Source organism: Myxine glutinosa, chromosome 9 (assembly GCF_964187855.1).
Source record: "Myxine glutinosa chromosome 9, kmMyxGlut1.1, whole genome shotgun sequence".
In the NCBI taxonomy this organism is placed as follows: domain Eukaryota; kingdom Metazoa; phylum Chordata; class Myxini; order Myxiniformes; family Myxinidae; genus Myxine; species Myxine glutinosa.
Window position 1 is genome coordinate 62,994,198 of NC_136269.1, and position 14,332 is coordinate 63,008,529.

At 46.4% G+C, this 14,332-nt stretch overlaps 1 protein-coding gene across 3 annotated transcripts in view; it reads left to right on the forward strand.

Moving 5' to 3' along the window:
- Positions 1 to 14,332, forward strand: part of BIRC6 (baculoviral IAP repeat containing 6) — a 538,457-nt gene that overhangs the window by 39,908 nt on the left and 484,217 nt on the right. For all 3 annotated transcript variants that reach the window (XM_078784399.1, XM_078784400.1, XM_078784401.1), the window contains exon 10: positions 154 to 1,593. In XM_078784399.1, the coding sequence (XP_078640525.1) occupies positions 154 to 1,593 (1,440 nt within the window). The remainder of the gene's footprint in view (positions 1 to 153; positions 1,594 to 14,332) is intronic.

Consider the following 14,332-nt stretch of genomic DNA (forward strand, 5'->3'; position numbering starts at 1 on the left):
TTTTGGTAGCACACACATTCTTATGTATTATTTTGGAATCCCCTTTTAAAATCAGAAATGATTTAACATGTTGTAAAGGCATATTAGAGGCTCTTTAAGTTGCTTGATTTTATGTGCAATACAAAAGCAAAACTAACATCATGTCACATGCAGGTGATTCCTGCAAAGATGACACGTCCAGCGGAATTGCAATGGAGGTGACTGCACTTACGATCCTGCAGCAGCCCGAAAGGTCGTTTTATGATGCCGGTCCAAGTACCACAGATGGAATCACAAAGGATTCTCGAAGCACTGGCTTCGGGGTCAACGATCGTAACAAAGACCAACCAGTAGCCACACCACTGCCTTGCCTTCTGGCCAGTGCTTTGGTCACCAGTAAGTGTACAACCAGTTTGACTGAGAATTCTGATCCAATCTCAGAATCAGAACCAAGGGTGCTTAGCAGTGGAGAGAGTAGCCCAGCTCAGGTGATGCAAACTGGGTCTTCCCTGATTAGGGGGCTCGGGGGCATGGTTTCTACACGTACAGTTCCATTGCTACTTGTATACGTCGTGAGGGGCATAGAAGAGAAGGCCACACCCTTGTTAGATGCTCTTCTTGGGAAGGGCACCCCAGACGAGGAGGGAGGAGCTGGTGGCACATTTCCCCTGCCACATCTCCTTGGTGTCGATCCGGAGCAACAGCCACAGCTATTTATGCAAGAGCCTGTACATTTGACTTACGTTCAGCAACTCGCGCAGGCTACCCAAGGTTTGGCAACAACTGCTGACCGCAAGACTGATTCAAATGGAGCTGGCTCAAATGGTTCGACCATTGCTGGCACACCGCGACCTGGGACACTCGTGCAGTGCTTGCCTTTACCACCTTTTGCTGAGGCCGAAGGCATGTATGTCCAAGAACTGGCTCCGTGTCCAGATGGAATCCATGTTCTAGCATTGCTGAGGCCACATGAGGGATTTAGTGATGCTTTTTATTACTGCTCCAATTCTCCTGCTGCTGGCTCCACTGCCCTATTCTCACCAAACCGTGTTGAGCAGAAGAATCGACTTAACTCGGTGTTGCGTGGCGAGGACGATGGGGCTGTTATGAGTAAATATGCATCTTGCACGGATCGCAGCCAATGCGGACCTTTGCAGTCCACAGTACTAAATAAGACCACCGAGAACGGTCATTTCTTTGATGGCGGTTGTGGTGGGTACTGCTTGATCTACAGGCTTGGTTGTGGTGGGAGATTGGCAACCCTGCAGCCTGAGCCCGTGGCTACACATCGCTTCGCAAGTCCCGATGACACTGCAACCTCGATGATCCTACTTCCCGCAGATGTCCTCAATGGACATGAGGATGATGTTGAAGATGCTACCATAGGACGTAGAGTATCGGAATCTTCTGCAGGGACAACAGGTGAAAGGAGCCCTACCGGGAGCCTCGGCCATCTGGTGATCACGACCCGTGTTGGTTTCATTAAAGTGATTGACATTGGAACGTTTGAAACCCTGGCAGTGGTGAACCCTCCAAACCGGGATGGTGCAGCAGATCCATTTGTTTCACTTATCTACTGTTCAGGCACAGACAGGCTATGTGCCTGCACTCAAGGTGAGACTTGTACTTCAGGGATCTACCTTGTTTAGTTTTTAATTTTTAGTCATATTACTTGTTGCTGCTTGCCTCTTTCAATGAGATTGTTTTTTTTTGTTTTTTTTTACAAACATTTTTTCCCATTTTTTCTTCCCTTTTTCTCTTAATGTCTGAGTTTATGTGCTTTAACTTTGGCTTGGAGGTACTGGTTAGGTTGTCGGGCTTGGTATTGTGTTACTCGCGATTAAAACCGACCAAGGAAACAGATTAGCCGAGCAAGCTTTAACTCCGAAGGCGTTCAGGTCAAATATGGCAGAGTTCATACACGCGGAGAGGGAGGAGGGTGAGGAGGAGGTTGAGGAGGAGGATGAGGGTGAGGATGCTGAAGTTCCTTACCTCCCGGTTCCGACGGCAGCCCTCAAATCTGTGGAGATTAACTCAAGCGAAAACGAATTAAATGTACAAAAAGAAACATGTTTATTTTACGGAACCCAAGAACAAGAACGCGACGGTAAATAAATAATGTTCCTAAATCGGGATCCCTCACACCAGACGTCTAAAACAAAACAAAACACAAGGGAGAATATATAATAAATTAAAGGGGTCGTCGGGCGTGTGTGTGGTGCGGCTTATCTCTGTCTGGCTGGATGTCAGGGATCGTCAAGCTCCAAGCGCACAGCCCGCCGCGGCATTGGTGTTGGCGGGAAGAAAGGCCTCGACGCACCCTTGTTCGCGTGCTGCTAGGCCAATGTATGCCGCTGCGGCAGGCCTCGCGTCCCCGCGAGATCACTTGCGAGGTCCTGTGCATGAACGCAGGGATGGAAGATCGTAAGTGCTCCAACGTCTCTCCACCGTCCGTCGTCGCCCAACAAGCAAGGGTCCAAGGTCAGAGAGCAAAGGTGGAGGGCAAGAAGAGAAGAGAGTCCAGGGCAATCCAAAAGGTCCAAGCGCAAGCGAGCAGTCCAAACCGAGAGCACAAAGGGAGAGAGAAAATGTCGGTCTCTCCTCACTTTTATTGATTCCCCTTGGCCAATCAGCTGGCTCCTTATTGTCTCTGGGCTTCAGCTGCATGCCGATTGGCCCTCTCTTCCAGTGACATGATCTCCCCATCAAACCCTTTGACCAATTCATCGCGAGGTGGGCGTGGCCTCAGCCTGCCTGAGCAATGTTTGTCTCCAAGTCGGCGCAATGCGTGGGCGCTTCCTGCCCTCATTTCCGGTGGATTTTGTTGTGGGGGGGGGGGGGGGGGGGAATTTGTTATTAGTGTGTGCGCTAATGGGGATTGATTCCTAACTAGTGACTGACTAGGTGTTGCCATACGGGACAATCGAATGATCACAGGTTTGACACACGGGAATCCACGTAATCCCTATTCTACTTATCACAAAGCCATCCTTGTATGACCACAAATATAAACTTAATCTGACATCCAGACTACACAGGTCCCTGACTGTACATCGAAGTGGTTCTTGCTGCCCACGATCATTGGAGCACCGACCTATGCAGATTTACCTAAATCTATATGTATCACTACCCCAATATTCATAACAGTATCCTAAGGTCCTGAGTTTGAATCCCGTTCAGCTGTTGAATAATACCAGGTGGGGTTGACTCAGCCTGTCATCCTTCCGAGGTCTGTGAAACGAGTACCAGGGTACTGGGTCTTCTCTCAAGGAGGTTGTTGGCAGGATTTTCACTCCGGTCGCCGTAAAAACACCTCATTCGGTAGCACACACAGTGGTCGTCCAAGGACGCAGCGACGTGCTGATCCAGTGTACGCTCCCATATACATATACATATACATACACACATACACTACTGGTCAAAAGTTTTTGAACACCTCAATTTTTCCAGTTTTTATTGAAATTTACACAGTTTAATGTCTCAATGTACTCTGAAATTAAGCATAGAACAAATAAACAATTGGAGATAAAAAAGAAATCATAGAATCATTTTGTTTAACAAAATTTAATTTAAATTTTTGGCTCAGCAAAGTAGCCACCTCTTGTAGATATAACCGCCGAACACACTCGTGGCATTCTTTCTACAATGGAAATCAAATATTGTTCGGGAAGTTCTTCCCCACACTGTTGCAGAGGTTCCCACAAATGTGTTGCACTTGCAGGTTGCTTTGCTTTCACCCTTCTGTCCAGTTCATCCCAAACCAGCTCGATGGGGTTTAATTCTGGAGACTGTGCTGGCCATTCCATGATTTGAAGCCTACCATCTTGTTCTTTTCCTTGAAGGTAGTTTTGACATAGCCTGGAGGTGTGTTTAGGGTCATTATCTTGCTGTAGGATGAACCCCTGACCAACTAGGCGTATACCAGAGGGTATTGCATGGCGCTGCAAAATGCTGTGGTCGTCGTTTTGGTTCAGGGTGCCAGTCACTCTGTGCAAGTCGCCGACTCTGGATCCAGCAAAAGAGCCCCAGACCATCACGTTTCCTCCTCCATGTTTGACAGTTGGTGTCACACACTGAGGAACCATCCTTTCGCCTACTCGACGGCGACAAAAACCCTGCGTGATGAACCAGATTTCAAATTTTGATTCATCGGTCCATAAGACCTTCTTCCAGTCTTCAGTCGTAGTAAGGGCATTTTATGAGATATTTCACAAATCTGTTAACTAAATTGTTACCAAAAAATTTCTTCACCAATATGTTTGTAAAGGTGTGTAATAACATGTGTTAAAATGTTGAAGTTCAACTCCCGTGGGAAACCCAGAAAAAAAGCTGTTGAATTCGGGTACCGAAAAATTATTTTCGAGAATTTTTATTTTCAATCGGCCCTAAAGTAACTTATGAGGGGTCAAATAAGGGTTTTTCATGATTCTGAGTTCATGGTAACAATGCAGGACAGATGCCCATTGTGGTCTGCAAGTCGCTCGGTTCTGATAAAGACCTTGATCACATCTACCATGTGGTGGTACTCCACCCAGAGTGCAGGTGTTCTTCCTCCTTTTGCGAGTCGTTTGAAGGTTTCTTCAAACCTTTGCTCAAACACTGGCACTACTGGGTCTGAGTGTCTGGCTCCCATCTTCCCATCAGCCACCTCCATGAAGGTCTTCATGTCACCACGCTCCTCCTCAGTGAAGGCAAGTTTCATGATGTGTTGATAGATGGCTGCATCGATGAGGAGGTGAACACGGATTGCCTTGTCAAAACATCCTCCATCCATGATGTGGTTGGCTGTCGTACTTCCAGGATAGATCAACTGGATCACATCTAGTAGTCCAGAATCTTCCATGATGTTACCCATTGATCCAAGATAAGACTTCAGCAGGTGAAAACCACCCAACCTTGGAATGACGGGTAGATTTGCCTGCTTTATTATATTCACAGCCTTCAGCCAAATCGGAAGATCAAAGGTCACTATAGCGACCCCAGCGCGCCGTATGCACTCTTTCAGAGTGGTGAAGATGGTATTGAGGTCATTAGGGTCTCCTTCAATAACTGGGAGGAACTCGATCTGTGTGCTCTGCTTTGCATCATTAGCATGGATTCTCTTCATCCAGCCATTCCAGTTGGAGTGTGGGAACTCAGGATCGTTGGCTTTGATCACCCACCCCGCTGCCCAGAGTGTGTCACCTGGAGTGAGGAGTGGCTGATCATGAGCCAGGGAGGAGGAAAGCTCAGCGAGGGGGAGAAACATGATCGCGTTCGTTCCTATCTGTTTCCTGTTCGTAAATGGAATAATCTTTACTTCAGTTCCTCTCAGGATCTTAGCTTTGTCGAGTGCCTTCAACTTCACCCGGGGGAAAGCTGCTGTTGTCTGTGGATCTGGCAAAAGTGGTGCCGGAGAGGTGACTTCGATCCAACCCATTGAGTGAAAGGGAGTGTTTCCGTGAATAGAGACAATGTTTAAATCTATATTGTCTCCAACAAACTGAGTGACTGCATTGTTTGTTTCCCCAACCTCCATAAAGACCACCTGATCATTACTTGACAATTCACTTTCACTGGCTGGCACTTTGGCTGTCATCACTGATTGATCCTCAAGCGCAGCATCAACCGCAACCTCATCATTGATCTGTTCATCGGTTTCCTCCACAATGGTGTCAAGAGTGCCAGAAGTATCTGGAACATCATCTCCACTCCTACTATTAAGGAAGCAGTATTTGTAGTTTTGTGTCTCCGTGTAAGACAGTGTATCCCAGCCGGTGGAACTTGTTGAGCATCCATTTTGACCCAAATCTATGATCAAGTTGTATGGCAAGCCCCATTTGGTGTGGCAATACTCCAGACCGAGGTCGACAGGCCTTAATAAAATTCTGCCCCCAAACGGCAACTCTTTCGTCTGTCTTGACAATCGGTCTCAAGAACATCTGAAGGCTTGCAGGAACAAGTGTCAGCTGACTATCGATGTCAGTCATACTGTGTGTGGTGGGGTATGACTTTGGACCTAAATCAATCAAGGCAATATCATTGGATATGAACTTGAGTGCCGTCTTTATGATCTGAGTCTTCTCATCTCCATGGTCAAGATTAGCATGATGCGCTCGCAGAATATTGTCGGTGCCATCTTTGAGACAGAGTACATCTGCCCTTCTTTCCTGTGTTGTGAAATACAAGGTGTCTTCGTATTTCTCTAGAAGTTTTATCTTTAGCCAATGCTTTGAATAAGAAAGGCTCTTCTCTGGTGACTGATCAAACTCCTGCAGCTTTTCATGGACTTGGTCCATGTTCATTACCCCATGCTCTAATTCTGAGTCTAACCATTCGCAGAATTCAATAAAAACTGCCTCTCGCTCCTCATCAATACTCCTCTGTCCTCTCTTCCTTTTTCCTTCCTCATCAGTCTTGGACAAACAGTCACCTCTCGCAAACACAAGTTTGCATCGCAAATGGTACAGTGTTTCTTCTGCTACCAAGTCGTTGATCCCTTCCAGGCGTCCAGTGACTTCAGTGCCCCAGTCATCCCCGCGACTCCGTGCTGTCTTCAGCAAGTTTGCCTTCAGTGTATCTGCAGTCAAATTATCTGGCACTCTGTATTTCTTTCTAGCTTGTGCTGGATTATTTTTGTAGAGCTGGGCTGGTTGGTTGCAAAGAATGCATACATCCTTATACAGGAGGTCAACTGACTGTGATCTTCTAGAACTGCAGCCAGTTGATGAACTGAACTCACAAGTAGTGCGTCTTCTCTTCAACTTTGATGACTCTTTCTCTGCCTTTGATGCTTGAGCTGACTTCTTGGTGGTTGCAACAAAGTTGTTGTACAGATCATTTTTACACTTCTGGTGGTACCTCAGTTTTCCTTCCTTTTGAGCCTCCTTCATACGTTCCACAACAGTAACATTTTCGACAGTTTCTGCTTGTTTCAATAAAGTTGAGTATCCCTTTGGAGTTGCCTGTATGAGCCTTTCAGCTGGTGTATCCGAGCGTGCACAGATGAAGCAATTGAGCACAGGTGGAGTAACGTCTTCATCCATATTGCTAGACTCCATGTCCTGCAAAGTAGAAAATGAGATATATTTAGAAATTATTTTTCCACAAAGGAGTGTCTGTGGTGAAATGTAAATGTTAACAATCAACTCAGAATCATGAAAAACCCTTATTTGACCCCTCATAAGTTACTTAAGGGCCGATTAAAAAAAAAAAAAGTTCTCGAAAATAATTTTTCGGTACCCGAATTCAACAGCTTTTTTTCTGGGTTTCCCACGGGAGTTGACCTTCAACATTTTAACACATGTTATTACACACCTTTACAAACATATTGGTGAAGAAATTTTTTGGTAACAATTTAGTGAACAGATTTTCATATGTTTCCCTTACTATAGTCCAGTAGCTGTGCTTCATGGCCCAGGCAAGCCTCTTTTTTATTTTTCCATCTGAAGACTCCAATATATATATATTGGAGGTACCTGGTACGATACACCAACACCCCTCTTTATTTATTTTTCAATGTAGGTCACCATTTCGATTTTATTGTAAAAAAAAAAAAAAAAAAAAATTCCTTTTGCCTCGCCCATTCCCTTGTATTTCAATGAAAAGAGATGATATTTGCCTCAAAGGTGCATTCACAGAGCCGCTATAGGTATGCGTACAAAAAAATTGTGATGTCATTTTCGAGGTTGTATGGCTTTTCAGGTGAAAATTAGGGGCACAATTAAGGTTTTTGGCTTGTCTTTGCCTTTGTAGTCAATCAATGCAGCCAAAATTGCCAAGATTACTCCTTACCACAACCCTTACACAAAGAAGAAGACAGACATTAGTTTGGTACTTTTCTTTAGATTCCACAGGGGATCAAAGGTCAAAATCGGACACAAAATTAACGTTTGTCCTGCCAACCATTTGTATTTTGACCAATCCAGCCAAGACCTGGCACAAAAAACGACCTGAACACAACTACAGAATGAAGCACATACATTAATGTGGTGCCTTCTTTTTCATTTACAGGGTGTTAAATGTCAAAATTGGTCATGAAATTAAGGCCGTTGCCATGCCAAACCTTTATTTTTAACGAATGTGGACAAGACCCGGCAAATCATACAAAAAGAAAGCAGGCAGATATTGTTCCAGTGCCTTCTTTTCAATTGCATGGGGGTCAAAAGTCAAAAATGGTCACAAAGTAAGGGTTTTGGCTTGCTGAGCCTTTAAACATATTCAGACAAGTCAGCACAAAAATGCTTCTACACAGCTACTTCATACTAAAAGTCAACATTGGCCTTCCTTTTAATGTTGCATGGGTCATTTGATTGGGAGGGAGTGAGGTGGAGTCATGTTGCCTTCATCTTGCGAGTCTGTGCCTTCATTTATTATTCTTTAGTTGACTTGCATTTCTGTTGATTTATTTGAATTAAGTATTTATTTACTGTGTTCATGTTTATTTTGATGACTTTTATTTTCATCATAATAATCTTTGCCAGGAGGAATCCCCTGCAGGGTGCAGGCCTCTCCGAGACAACCCCAATTTATTCTATCTTGTGCTTCTCTGATCTGACATCCTCCAAACCCCATCCTCCTGAACCCTTGTGACTATGATTTTTTTAACCACTGTACATAAATAGCCCCATCATTTGGGCATTTGTACAGTTTTGATACAGACAAAGATGATGCCTGAAAGCTTTCTGGGCACACCCCAAGGATAACCACCAAATTTCAACGTGTTCCGTCCAGTGGTTTCATGTGCACGTGTGTCTATCAGGGTGTCTTAGTTGTTGTGTTTGTTTGTCTCCCGTAATGGTGGATGGCCTTCGTATCCCTGAGCGACGTGATCTCATTGCATATTACTTATCGTATGATACTTCTGCCATTGATTCCGATGTACCATATTCTGTTACAGAGCATCGGTACTGCTGAAGCAGTTTCTTGGCAAGGGTTGTACTGGGTAGTTTGCCGTTGCCTTCTTGTCATTGATGCATTCTGTGAAAAGCTATTCCACTTCTTTCCCACTGCTTCCCAATCGTTGAGAATACCAATTATACCTGGCAGTAGTTCTCGATTTTGGGAGTTTCACCAGAAGGGGGTTTATGGTGGATAGTGTGCACCCTGCAGAAACCTGTGGATGGGTAGTTGGAGAGAAAGCATGGAATGGGCAGGGGGGGTGCAAGACCAGAAAGGAGGTGATGGAAGATAGAGAGACCACCTACCCGTCCGCGATGGTGAAGTGATAGGCCCATGGACTCGGATTCATCATGGGAGAGTCCAATGATATCGAAGGCCTTGGTTTCTCACAAAGAAGAAAAAAAAATCTCAAAAGAAAGATGAAATTCTCAGGAAAATTCCAGCTAACCCACACCCCAAAATTTACCTGCCGTAAAAATGAATTCCACCTCAGGACTGGAAATTTAGTTAAAAACTCAAAAGCAGTGTTTTGCTGGTCTATGTAGAGAGCCACTTAGATGGTGTTGAATTCACCATAACAGTTGATTTCTAACATCTATGAAACACAACATTGCACCATGAATGACGTGGCATCTCTTCATACCTAACATACCTAACATACCTGGCATACCTAATAACATACCTAACATCTCTTCCTGAGTGATATGTGACATCTAATACTCTATCAGATTGGCACAGTGAGAGCTCGTCGGTAACTCTTTCATATTTAGCGACTCATTAGCGTACGGTAAGTCTCAAGCAGTCTGTGTGCTGAAACACACGTGTTAATCCCCAAGCTTGTTTTAATGCTCTGGCCGTGTATATATATTTTTAAAGTTTGGAGAAAAAGTTTTAAAAGCAAAACGAATGCATTACAACCGAACAACTTTAATTATTCTATCAAAATAAATTTTGTTCAGAACAACATATGTCTGTTCAATGTTGCATAAGATATCCGACAATGCACTGCATTTTAAAGATGGCGTCATGCAGTGATGAAGGTCTTGTGTTGGTGTTGGAAATCTGGAAAAATCAGCACTTTCACCTTCGTTCTCAATACACGCCCACATTTGGATCACGTATTTCTGGGGAAAATGTGTGGCTCATACACGAGTGATTACGGTATTCCAAGTGTTTGACCAGCTTGTAATTTTGTCATGGTCTGAAGAGAGGGAAGAGGCTGTAGTCTGCCTGTCCAAAGTATTATTCACCTTTCTTCCTGCTGCTCTTTCAGTGCAGTTACCAATGGTTCATACGATTGTTTCAAACTTTTGTTTGCTATACTCTTGGGTCTCTGGTATCTCGGAGTTGTAAATCTTTTACTTACCATGAGTTGAAACTCATCTGCTTCTGGCTTTAAACTGTCGAGGTTTCAGTTGGTTGGCCTTTTTAGAAATAGATGTTGTACCTTCAATTTTTATGTTGACACTTGGATAACTGTTGATGCAAAAACTTGGAAGTTTAAACATAGTTTCTGTTGTACTTATATACCCCATTGGTTTTCAGAAGGTCAATGTGGATCTTACCACACACTAACTGGTGATCTCCACCTCCTGCCATAAAAATGCACTTGATTATGAAAGAATATTGTTACTGATACGACTTTGATGGTATGGGGGGCCGAGCGGGATGGCCGCCGTATCCGTACAAGTTACCCGATTGTACTCGAACGTCGACGAAGCCGCGCTATGCTGGCTCAATAAGGAAAAGAAGACACCCGGCTGGATTATAATCACACAATACGACACCAGGGGTTCAGTTCTCAAGACCTCCGGAGGAGGTTATATTAAGGCGGAAAAGGTTAGATTACAGGGACAAGAGGGAAACATAGGAAGGTGGGCACTTAGACACAACCTTATATTAACCCTAGACAGACCACAGATAAACGGGACAAGGCTGACTCACACGGGGGTTGATGAAAAGGAAAGCGGCAGTCGATGGCCAGCACAAGGTGCACCTTGTGCTCAGGGACAGGATGGCGCGGCCCAACAGATGCAGGAGGTCTCTCAGCGCTCGGGAGGGTGGCGTCTTGTCTTTCCAAGCTCGGGGCGCATCTCCCGTCACGTCCGGCGCGGGGCCGCGTATATCCGGCGGGGAGTCACGCCCTCGCTCGTTAGCTCCGCCCCATATGGCATCGGCCCATGGCTTCTCATTGGGTGCGGGGGTTACCGGCTCCGCCCTTGACGAGGGGCCGACAGGGAGCCCCCTTCTGGGTAACCCCGTCGAGCACATGTTCAATGGCGGCCAACCGAGCCGGAGTGAGGACGCAAAGCCGCTGTTGTTGTGGTTGTTGTTGGAGCTTGAGATGATGGGAAGAGATGCGGGGAGGTATGGGAAGGTCCTAAACTCCTACTGGTGCCATATCATCACATTCTGGTGCAACGAAGAGTCATAATTAATGGAAACAAGTCCTTAACTGACATAGATTAAGAATAACTAGCAAGATGTCCTATAATGGTCTACGTGTGGTGCGGGGGACCTGGGCACGACATTTAATGGGGGAATGAAGGGGAAGATCGGCTCTAATGGGTGTTGTTTACAGACAATGGGACTAGGGAATGGGGTAAGGGGAGAGTTGGGGAGTATCGGAGAAGATAGGGGAATATTTACAAGCGGATATGGAGGTCAAATTCCATATTCGCAACATTGCACCCTTCTCTACCCTCGGGGCGTCCCGACCCGATAAATTTTTACCTACTTTAGTGTGGCACGCAATGTAGTTCCCTCTACTATTAACTCTACCCTGAGTGCGACAGTTTTACAGATATTCACAAATGAGTAAATATGTCCCCCTGCGACGTTACACCCTTCTCCTCACAGAAACACACCCACAGGATAACCGAATCCGGAAAGAATTCTCAAACTAAACATACAGCCGGTAGGGAGCATTATTTACAAGACTACGCTGATATTTACACTACGATCCAGGACCTGTCTTTGGAGGAACACATGCAGATGTTATGCATAGAGAGAGCGCGCTTGCCAACATCGATACACCAACCCACGAGTGCTCTGTGGCCGACGGCCTTTAATAACGTGCAGAGCACCCTGTCCCAGCATCAAAAGCACCACCCCACCACCAATCGGTGCAGTCACCATTGTTCATTGGAATAAAAATAACTTCAACAACCCCTAACCCTGCAGGTGTCTCTTGCTCTTCCTGTGGTGCACTTGGTGTTACTTAAAAGTGGTTCACCTGTATGGCATAGGTGCCACGTTGACCCATAGGTCCATCCCCGGGTGGTGCTTGGCCGCAAACGAACTGCGGTCCATCGTGGGTGGCCACAAACATTGCGGTCCATATGGTGTACCGATCCAGGCAGCGAACAGCGAAAGTGCAGGCCCACAACTGCGTCGCCAGCACCTCTCTCTCCTCTCTCTCTACCCCAAAGCCAGATCCTCGGAGGTGGGAGACAAAAACAAGACAAGTGAGCAAGGTGGTAAGGGCGCAAAAGTGCACGCAATGCAAGGTGATGCACACTGGGGGCACATGGGAACCAGGTGAGACAGGTACGTTCCTACCGTACGCCCCCCCCACCAGGTAACCTACATGGCCCCTCCCTTACCCCTTACTGTATCAACAAAACACAACACTACCCATAAACATCTACTTTACAAATCCACAAACATCCCTACTGTCTTCCCCGTTCCTCCCATATACCAAATTCGTCTTCTCTCCCTCCTAACCAATCAAATTTGCCATTTTCAACTCTCATCAAAATTTGCCATCTCCAACTCAACATCATAATTTGCCATCTCCAACTCATCATCAGTCCCTCCTAAGGAGGGAGAGATGGAATCACCCCAATGTCTCATCCACGTCGTGATGCGTCTCACAAATCCACACAGCGATTCATCTCCTGCAACAAAACAAAGAAAACACAGGTGTGGAGTCATCATCATCACCACAGGTAAGTGGCTGCGTATGGTGCGACAGGTTCATCAATCCTAACTATTTCCTAAATGACTTTAACAACTTTACACTACCCGGGGGCTTTCTCCGGCCAAACCATTGGCCCTCTTACACTATGGGTTCTAAAAACCAATTCCCATTGGCCAAACTGTGGTGCTCTTCAATTTGGGGTCTCACTCCCCCGATTCATCTCCCGGTGCCCTCGCACAATTTCTGGGCTGCGGCGTGTACCTCTCCCAGTGGGTCTACCCACCTGCACACCTCCACCACTGCAGTTGCCTCCGAGCTTACCTGCTCCTCACCCTAACCTAACTACCTGGGGAAGGCCCTCTGGCTCTCTCCCCACTCCGTGCCCTCTCTGGCACTGGGCTGCCCGATCCACACCCGGGATCCTCAGGCACCCACTCACAACTACCGGCTCCCAGAGCCCACCTGCGGCCTCACCTGGCCGACATCCTCACAGTGGTGGAGTGCCCAACCAACTACACACACTAACAGGCTACACGCCCAGCCATTTCCACAACACTAATGCACCCATTCACAACACCATTCTGCAACCGCACCACAAATGCCAATATCCAACCACAATTTACCTGCACCCTCTACCTAACACTTACACTACCCGCCCCGGGTACTCGTGAAAGGGGTCTACTCTTCCCCCATCCACACCTTCGCACCATGCACACCACTCCGTACCACTCACTCCAACTCTCTCCACACACCTGTACCTGCACACCTGTGCTCTCACACCTGGTGCCACCTGCACCCTTCTCTCCCCAAGCGCATTCGCGCTGATCCACACACTCACTACTCATACACTGCTCCACACACCTGTCCAGTTGCACACCTGTGCAATCACACCTGTCCAGTTGCACACCTGTGCAATCACACCTGTTCAATTCTCACTCACACGGCATCATCTCAGCTAACTACTCCCTTCTGAAACTTGCGCTTCCCAGTCGTCCCTTTAAACTATTGCGCTCCCTCGTCATTATCATCCATACTAATCTACCTGCGTCCCCACTACAGGTATCAGTCACTAACTAAACTTAACGTTACCTAATGTCATCTTCGCTAGATCCCTACACACCATATCCTAACCCACCCGGGCTAGTTTTCACTGCCATACACCCCATAAGCTATTGCTCCTTTGCCCCACTATGGGAAGGATGGTGGATTTGCCATCCCACCACATCGGGGGTCTCTCACTACCAATTTTGCACATCAAATTTCAACAAATCAAAAATTTGCCAATCACTGCCCATCATCTGCCAATCACTACTGCCAATCCCTTGCCAATCATCAAATTTTGTTTTTCTCTAATTTTGGGTCCAAAACACTAACCTCATCTCCCAGTCTACTCACTAATACCTCTCGGTGCGCCAATCCCTGTCCAAAGCCCGGCTTCGTAAAGCCAAGCAATGGATGCTGGTTGTTTTGTGCCTGCGGCTGGATGCGTCCGGCACTCGGTGCAGGGACGGGGGCTTACCCGGGCCGAGATCCCATGCATCACCTCGGCGT